Raw genomic sequence first — 10,049 nt, forward strand, 5'->3', positions numbered from 1 at the left:
TTTTATTGACCAGTTATTATGGACCCTTGCAATCCCCAACCACCCCACTTGATTGTTGAGATGGAGGATAATATATCTAGTCTAGGCGGTATGTCGCAATCTGAATTTTTGATTGAAAAGCAGATAGTAGGGTCAACATTTTTGCTGCTACAAAATCCCATGCTACGGAATGAATCTAGTCACCATCTGATTTAGCTCTTTTAGTATGGATATGACTTAAGGAAGCGAATGACTTGAGTTCAAGTAGTTCGGCTAAGCAGACAAAAGAGATCATGGAAAAAGTGAATCGTGAGACTCATGTGTTCAATTCTGGTTGAGGTATCTGGTGCACTATTATATGTTACATGAATTCATGAATACGAGGAACTAGATGGTCCTAAAGGTGGATGTCACACCCAGGGCCGTCTTAACCACTAGGCCACTAAAGTCATTGCTTGGGGCCTCATATTTTTGGGGCCCCCAATTTAAATAAATATACTTATACATATTACTTAAAATTATATGTATTTTTAAATTAAAAAAAACATGTAAGAAGTATAGAAAAAAAACAAAATAGTTGTTAGTTTTCCCCACTTTTCTAAGGGAATGAAAGATTTTTTGAAAATAATTTCCTTAAGTGGGAAATTGTGTTTCCTTATTTATCTCCTAAAAATTTGACCTTATATTATTATTTACCTTATACTCATCTTTTTTATTCTCCATTTTCTTATTTTTATTTTCAATATTGAACTCTCTTCTAAAAAAAATGATTTATTGTTGCTTACAAGTTAAAAAAGAATAAAATTTGCTTTTGAGTGTCTTCTTCAAAATCTTAAGAAGTGCAACAAGCAATCATTATATTGAAAAAACGCAACACTATTTCAACATTATTATATCAACTTATCGAATTCGTGAGCCAGGTTTTATTATTCTAACTTTATTTTATAATTTTTCGTGAACTTTTGTTATTGTTAATATTCTTAGTTAGTAAGTATATATATTCTTGTTTTAGTTATTATTAAGAGAAATAATACAAGTAGAAGATTATGATTTAATGAAAATACTCAATCAAATAAAAAGACTTTGATTCTTTTCCTAATGCGTATATTGCTTATAGAATAATGTTAACAATTCATGTAACTATTGCCTCGGCCGAAAGAAGTTTTTCGAAACTAAAATTGATAAAATCTTATCTGAGATCAACAATGTGAGATTGAATGCATTAGCTATATTATCAATTGAAAAGAAATTACTAAAATAAATCGATTAGAAAACAATAATTAATGATTTCACATCTAAAAAGGCAAGAAAAATAGATTTTAAATAGATATATACATGATTATTATTTATTTTTTAAAAAATAAAATTACGCCCCCTCTTTAAGGTTTGGCTTTAGGCCCCCAATCCTGTTGAGTCGGCCCTGGTCACACCTCTGATTTTTGGGGCGTAATGCACCCATTCCCCCCATAAGAGGGAACAACCATCTCATTCAACACTGTAGGGATCTGTAAAAAGATAAATTGAAGTAAATTAGATCAAATTAAGAAGTAATAGAACGTAATTGTAAAAATCAATAGTATTTGGATTGGTGTGGTTTAGTTCGAAAAAAATCGAACTGAAATCGACAAATTATATACATATATTTTATTATTATACATACATAATATATTATTTTAAAAAACAATTTTCTTATATGTGTTTTTATCAAAATTTATTTATAATTTACTTATGAAAGCAAAAATGCTCAAGGTGAGAATATTTATCTTATTGGTTTATGTATATAAGTGTCTATGACAATTCTTTATGAGATTGAAATGTCAATGTCTCTTCCTTCTAAGCCAAAATAATGAATTGTGAAGATTTATTCATAGTAAATTCAATGATTGAAAGTTATGTAATGCCAATCATTCTAACTATTTTTCATTTTGAATGGATTGTTGTCACTTTTTTCATGTTTTGAATGAATTATTTCTTTTATTTTTGTCTATGATTAATAACCGCATAACCGAACCGAAATCGATATATTAGATTCGATTTGGTTTGGTTTTGATAATTTTAAAAAAGATTAAGTTGGTTTGGTTTTGACCAATAACTGATCCAAATCGACCCGTGAACACCCCTAGACTTGTACATAAATCTAAAATTGATGGAAGCATAACTAGTCATTGCATCGATTTTGAGCGGAAAAAAAATCACAATTTCAAATGAAGAAGATATTGTTATTTTTGGTGAATCCATTCGGTCACAAAAGTGGATGGAGTGTCATGATCCGCCATATCATCATATCAATTAGGCATTATTTGGCATAAAGTTATTGATATGGAAAGCTTACATAGGAAGAAGGCTAGTCTATAGTGGAAGATTCTAGAGATATGTGGAGATTTATCATTGAAGATCTTAGAATTTCACGGATTTGATGAAAGGTCCTTGGGATCTTCTAGTTATGTAGAGATAAGAATGACTTATTTGTAAACTAGGTAATGTTGCCCGTGCTATGCACGGGCACGGGCCCAATAATATAAATGGAATGTTTTGGGGCTAATAACGGAGATTTTGAAGCGATTGTTTGCGTGGATAAAGGAATAAGTTTTTTTATCACAAACTTGTATTTTATTTGACGCTATTCAAGGCACAATAAGACTATCCACATACAACATTTTTGAAATATTTTATGTTGTCAATTATCATGATTTATAGTATTTTTACGATAGATTCACTTAAAGAATGAGTGGAATTTTTTGTATTTTTTTTCAAAACATATTTTATGTTGTCAATTATCATGATTTATAATATTTTTACGCATTTTTTAAATATAAAAAACCCAAAAAAAAATAAGACAAATAAATTAAAATGGACCCAATATATGTTATTTTTGTTGTCTCAATTTATGTCACACAAATAAAATTTGGAGAGTCATCCAAATTTTAATTTTTTTTTTTAAAATGTTTTAAGTTATTAATTATTGTGGTTTATAATATTTTGATGTAACTTTCAAATAACCAACATTACTGGTCACTTTGTCCTAATTTATGTGATATGGATAAAAATACAAAATTAACCCTTTTAAAATGTCTTTCAGATATTTTAAGTTGTTAATTATTATTATTTATAATACTTTTTTGGTAATTTTAAAATGATATGTGTTATTTTTTCTGTCCTAATATATGTGAGCCTGAAAGAATTCTGAGAGTGAACCTATTTTATTATATAGCTTTTAAATATTTTAAATTGGTAATTATTCTAATTTTTAATGCTTTTTAAGTCATTTGTAAATGATATATGTTGCTTCCTTTGTCCCATTTTATATAGTATAAATAAAATTCCCGAAACCAACTAAATTTTTAATATATTTTTAAAAATATTTTAAATTATTAATTATTGCGATTTATAATATTAAAAAAAAAGTACAAAACTTGTATCAGCCTAAAAAATGACCACGATAATTCGAAGCCTACAGAAAGCAATATGGTTGTACGTAATTTTTAAATACTTAATATATATTACTCCACTTGTCTCAATGTATGTAGCATTGATAAAATTTCAAGATTCAATCAAATGTTGTTAATTGTTAACATTTATAATACATTTTACGTAGTTTTCAATAATTTCACATTAAACAATACATATTACTATTTTTGTCTCATTTTATGTGACATTGATAGATTAATTTTAAGAATCAGTCAATTTATTTTTTCTGTTTTTTTAATAAATATTTTAAGTGGTCAAAATCACGATTTATTGTTTTATACATAATTTTTAACGATAGATTAATTTCAAGAATTAATCGAATTTTTTTATATGTATTTATTTTTGAAATATTTTATGTTGTCAATTATCATGATTTATAGTATTTTTACGCAATTTTTAAATATAAAAAAAATTAAGACAAATAAATTAAAATGGGCGCAATATATGTTATTTTTGTTATCTCAATTTATGTGACACAAATGAAATTTGAAGAGTCATCCAAATTTGCATTTTAAAAAAAAATGTTCTAAGTTATTAATTATTGTGATTTATAATATTTTTATGTAACTTTCAAATAACTTACATTACTGGTCACTTTGTCCTAATTTATGTGATATGGATAAACTTACAAAATTAACCATTTTAAAATGTCTTTCAGATATTTTAAGTTGTTAATTATTATTATTTATAATACTTTTTTGGTAATTTTGAAATGATATATGTTATTTTTTCTGTCCCAATATATGTGACCCGGATAGAATTTTGAGAGTCAACCTATTTTATTATATATCTTTTAAATATTAAATATTTTAAGTCATTTGTAAATGATTTATTATATTATATATATATATATATATATATATATATATATAATAAAAGGGGTTTTATTATGATATTATATAATAGTAGAATATATATTATATAAACTCCCTTTTATTATATAGTAGAAATTACAATTACAAAATTAATCCTTTTAAAATGTCTTTAAGATATTTTAAGTTGTTAATTATTATTATTTATAATACTTTTTTGGTAATTTTAAAATGATATATGTTATTTTTTCTGTCCCAATATATGTGACCCGGATAGAATTTTGAGATTGAACCTATTTTATTATATATCCTTTAAATATGAAATATTTTAAGTCATTTGTAAATGATTTATTATATTATATTATTATATATTATTTAAACTCCCTTATAGTAGAAAAATAAATATATATTATATAGTAGAAAAAATGATTTATTATATTATATATTATATAGGGAGTTTATGATTGGACATTACAATGTCCCATCATAAACTCGCATATAAGAGAATATATCAAACTTGTCTAATAATTATTATTACATAATATCTCTTAAATAAGTAGAGCAGCACCCATTTATAAAATAATTAAGAATCAAGCAAATTTTTCTAGTCTTCAATAATACAAAAGTCTTCTTTCTTAAATTCCTCAGCAATCTATTACTAATATAATTTACGAGGTAATTATTACCTACTTAAGAGTATAATTTATAGGATAAGTTTATTATAAATAAAATTTGACTAGTTGTTGAATATATTTTTATTTGATATAAATGATTTGTAATCAACTAATCATGGACTTTCAATTATTCAGAGTCGCATCCCTTTGTTAAAATACCATTCCAAAAAAGCTGCTTATTTGTCTCTTTCAAGAAACCTCACATTCTTCATCATCATTAATGGGCTTTGACAGGAATAAAAACGAGTTGTTCATTCAGTTTTGGTTGGTGGACGACTGATGACTCTCTCCAAGTCCAAGATTCACATCAATCTAAATTGGGACTTTAGCAATTTTGCATAGGAAAGTTGATTTCATTTCTCAGTGGGTGGGATTCTGTGGGAACCAAATGACAGTAAGATTTTCTTGCTGTTTTTCTGTATGGGGTGTTAGATCTTGCTTTGCTTTATAACCCCTTTCTTGTGCTTTTACCCAATTTCTGTATATCTTTAAGTTGATTAAGTTTTTGCTGCAAAATCTTGAAACTCCAATTCAAGAAAGTTAGGGTTCTTTCCCTCTTGAGTAATTGAGTTTTGATGCTGATCATTCTGTAGTTTTTTTTTTTTTTTTTTATGAATTTCGGAAGTTATAGCAAATTCTTGAATCTCAATTTAAGAAAGTAGGTTTCTATGTGAATGATTACCCCTCTTGAGTAATTGAGCTTTGATGGGCTGTTTGGTAAATCATTTTGTAGTTTTTTTCTTTAATGAATTTGGGAAGTTAAAGCAAAATCTTGAATCCCAATTTAAGAAAGTAGGGTTCTTTGTGAATGATTACCCCTCTTGAGTAATTGAGTTTTTGATGACTGTTTGGCAGATGATTCTGTAGTATTTTCTAATGAATTTGGGAAGTTATAGCAAAATCTTGAATCCCAATTTAAGAAAGTAGGGTTCTTTGTGAATGATTATGTAATTGAGTTTTGATGGGCTGTTTGGCAGGTCATTCTGTAGGATTTTTTATGAATTGGGAAGTTATAGCAAAATCTTGAATCCCAATTGAGATGTGCGGAAGTGGTACAACTACTACTACTATGTTGCCTGAAGTTTGTGGATCTAGCTTCCTTTTATCACTGCCTGATGACGTGTTTGCGATAGTAAGTAGATCACTTTCACCAAGGGATGTATGTAATCTTGGTTTATGCTGTAGAAACTTGCATGATTTAGCTGCCTCTGAGAAGGTTTGGCTATCGCAATGTGAATTGCTTGGGGTGGTTCCTTATCGGGACGTTATTGAATGGCGAAAGGGAGTTTGTTCCTACAAGGCGCTTTGTCACTTCCTTGTAAGCATAAAGCCTTTGCTTGGTATTTGGGTTCATCAAAATCCTGAACTCGGCAATGTTGTTTATGTTATGCCTGGTTTTATCTCCGCAGTTGGTTGTCGGATTATTCCCCAAGAACTCGGTCCATTAGGCCTTGAAGACAGTCCAATTTTGTGGTCGCCTGTATTTGAAGTCGTTTCTGATTTTGAGGGTTCTGCTGCATTTTTCCTTCATGGTAGGGAGAATGGAACTGACTATGTTTATCCTGGTTCGCTCAAGAAGGTCGAGAGGACTTGCAATGTGCTTATGTTAGAGGTTGAGCCTCAGCAGTACACAAGTGGGGGTAAGTTGTTCCACAGCAAGAGTTTTATTCATCCTTCAGAGAATGAGGCATCACGGAAGATATGCAGATCCAATAGTGGGGTTTCTGTGTCAGAGAAGGTAACGGAACAGCGTGCAACAACAGTGCCCTTTGGCCGGCTTGCATTTGCTGATAGGAGAAAGTTGCTTGACACAGTTACTAACCAAGTTCGTCAAACGCTGCCAGATGCTAAAGATGCCATATTATTTCCTCGTTTGAGAAGAGAGGAGGCTGATTTACGAGAGAATATGAAACTCTTGTATGAAAGGAGATTGCTCTTTATGCAAATGTACGATGGTGGTGGCGGTTTTACTGTCTGGAAGGCTGGTTCTGAGTTGCCTTTGCATCCTTCTCCTGTTGGATTGAGTGAGTTCAGACGGAGTCTTGATCTGATAAGTGGCTGTCATGCATCACAAACTGCTACTGATCATGAGAGTCGGAGTCGGAAGTCACTGGCTGGATATGTTAAACACAGTCTAAAATATATACTCAAGAAGTCAAACTCTATCAATGGCAAACGTGATCTCCTTGGAAAGAATTCCTCTGGCCACGGAAGTAAGCATGCCCAGCTTCACGAGTTCTTGCAGCCAGGTGATGCAATAGGGCTGACATTACATGCTTCAACTGTGAAGTTATCCTCTTATCGTGCTTGGCCAAATATGCACGAAAGTAAATATGCTCTGTACAAGTTGCCTATGCGGGCACCAGAAGTGGGCCAAGAATATGCTGGTGTATGGGGAGGGACTTTTGGTTGGCCCCCGGGGAGGCCTTCTGATGATAAGCCCGGAAAAGCATTGTTTCTTCTTTTGTTGTCTTATGAGGAGTCCCAAGGTCAGAAGCAACTTATTGCGACCAAGATATTAGAAGGTACACATTATGTTTTGCATCCTAATGGCTCAGCTATGTTTATAGTAAATATTGAAGAGCCTTCGAATGATCCATTTCCTTGGTGCACCGATGGGCATGATTCCAACCCTGTAGATGTTAAGCATGCTTTTATGGGTGTAGGTATTGCTAACGGGTATGGTTTTCGATATCCTGGTTCAAAACCTGGTTCACTCTTTGTAATCCATGATAAAATGCTTGCTTTTATATGGAAGGAGTCCAGGTCTGTGTTGGCCTTGCAGAGGCTCGATTTGCAAGAGGTTTTGAGCAAGGGGGAAAGGATCCCTGCTCTACCTCCGGTTTCCAATTTTGCATACCTTACCAGGTCCTATTCAAATGTGTTTGCCAATGGTCTGACTTCACCAAGGCAGAATCATCCGTAGGGATGACAAGTTAGCAGAGCAAAGAATCTTTTGCTAGAAATGGCCGAAAACCACAAAAAAAATAGGTGGAAAAAGCTTAAGTTTGTTGTACTTGTAAGTTCGTTTAATTCACACAGCAGGGTGATAGAGGTGTGTGGTTTGCATGTTACTCAACTGCTTGTGGCGTATGGCGAGATTTTTCAACTTTCTATTTATGATTCCTGGCAGGAATAAAGCTTCTTCAAACCATTCTGTAGTTTTATAATGAGGGTACCATTTCCATATTTATTGAACAATCTTTGTGCTGTTGCTAATTATGAAAGAGTCATAGTTTCCTTGAAGCAGGAATGAGGTTGCACCTTCTCTTGATATTATTTGTTATAAACTTATCTTCTATGAAAAATTGATTGAGTTAATGTTTTCCATTGGGAATTAAGATTTTTGCAAATGTATAGGTTGATATGATTAAATTATTGAAATAAATTGGCATAATACTTTTTTTTTTTTTTTTTTAAAAAAAACAACCAAGGGCAATCATACACCTTGATGAATTCTAGGGTGGATGTAATTCAGTTCAAACGAAATAGGGAGGAACATTGACGAAGCGTTAGAGGGTAATATTAGCTAAGCGGGAAAACAAAGAGGTAAGTGGGAACAGCATCCTGGTCCAGGCTCCCCTTGAAAACCATCCTTGGAAGGGAACATGAGTTTCTTGCATCCAAGAGTTCTCTAACGAGGTTAAGGCATGACCTAGAAAACGAAAATAGTGAGATCCGGGGTCTCAAAAAGTAATTTCATAAGTGAGGTTTGATGGGTAGAACGGTATTTTTTGGGAAAGAGCTGGTTGAATTTGCTACCCCTAAAATTGAGAAACAAAGAAGGCAATCTCCAATTTGATTTTACTTGGTCCCTATAATTTCATTTTTCTTGTCTATTTTATTAAATCAAGAGATATTATCCTTATACATCACTAATAAGATTAATTTAATAAAATATAACATGAGTATTTGTGAGTTGAAAACTTTGGTATGGCTCCCCATCCCCACCCCTACCCCTGTATGTGCCAAAGAAAAATGCATTAGAAATGGTTCTACTAACATGTGAGTTAGTTTGAACATAAAAATTGTGTGATTTATACAAGAAAATAGGGAAACGAATTACCTGTTAAAAAGTACTTTTTGAACTGAAAAGGGAAAAGAACCTTTTTATTTTTTTTATTTTGAAGATTTTGAAAGATGAAATGAAGGATATTTCTGAATTCACATATTTATAGGTTAGTGGGACCTTTGTAGGTTAGAAAGTTTGTTTTCAAGAAAAATTGTGTTAGAGGATATGTTTGTAAAAAAATATGAGTAAAATGCTATGATGAAATACTGAAGAAAGAAAAATAAGAATAGAAATAATATTGATAACCAAAGTAAGAGGACACTAGCATAAACGCGTAATAATAATAACAACATTGGTAAGAGAGCACGGAGTTGCTCCAAACTAGAACCCTGTTCTACCACCGGGTAGAGAGAAATCACTCTACTATCAATTAATTATTCATCCTTATCCTCGATTTTCATGCTTCCCTACCTCCTCCTTCTCTTAACATGCTTGAACCATCTCAGACTGATAGTGTAATGACTATCTCGCTGTCTTCAACACGGCAATTGAATTCTCCGTGAAGATACTAGAACACATCAAATTGAAAATCTAATCCCAACCTCTTTGGAAGGAGCTCCAAGAAAATACTTGGCATCAAAATGGGGAATTTAAAACGCTCCCTACATTCTAATTTGTTTTAAAAGTATTTAACAGTGAGATTAAAGAAGACTGGAACTATGTGAGTTACTAACTGGGTCTAAGTTCACAAATTTATTTCACTGTTCATAAGTATGGCAGTAAACAGTAGTTCACTAGCAATAAGGTAATTAAGCTTTCAGTAGTAGTAATCTAAGCTTTTATATCCCTTCCCCTTGATCCCACAATGTAATATAAAAATTATACATAAACCAAAAATATAAAATAAATAAATAAATAGGGTAAGCTTCACTTGCTTATATAAGAAAATTTCAACTAGAAGAGGAAGAAATACAGGCTCAAAATCATGCTAATAAATGAATGAAAAAGCTTAACAAAAGTGGAGACAGAAAAGGGAAATCACAATGAAATTTTCATTTAATAGTACTTATATGGTTTTCCTTATAAGGGTGTTAAGCCCATCTA

General features: G+C 31.2%; 1 protein-coding gene across 1 annotated transcript; it reads left to right on the plus strand.

Moving 5' to 3' along the window:
* The first annotated feature begins 5,914 nt into the window (after positions 1-5,914).
* Positions 5,915-8,241, plus strand: LOC125814213 (F-box protein At5g39450-like). Its single transcript, XM_049493672.1, has one exon. It carries the CDS (start codon positions 5,973-5,975, stop codon positions 7,857-7,859), a length of 1,887 nt encoding a protein of 628 aa, XP_049349629.1. The 5' UTR covers positions 5,915-5,972; the 3' UTR covers positions 7,860-8,241.
* The last annotated feature ends 1,808 nt before the right edge of the window (positions 8,242-10,049 follow it).

Source organism: Solanum verrucosum, unplaced genomic scaffold, assembly GCF_900185275.1.
Source record: "Solanum verrucosum unplaced genomic scaffold, falcon-dt-bn FXZP01000230.1, whole genome shotgun sequence".
NCBI classification, from domain to species: Eukaryota; Viridiplantae; Streptophyta; class Magnoliopsida; order Solanales; family Solanaceae; genus Solanum; species Solanum verrucosum.

Coding starts and splice junctions, on each gene's coding strand:
- LOC125814213 (XM_049493672.1), top strand. CDS start 5,973: ATGTGCGGAAGTGGTACAACTACTACTACTATGTTGCCTGAAGTTTGT.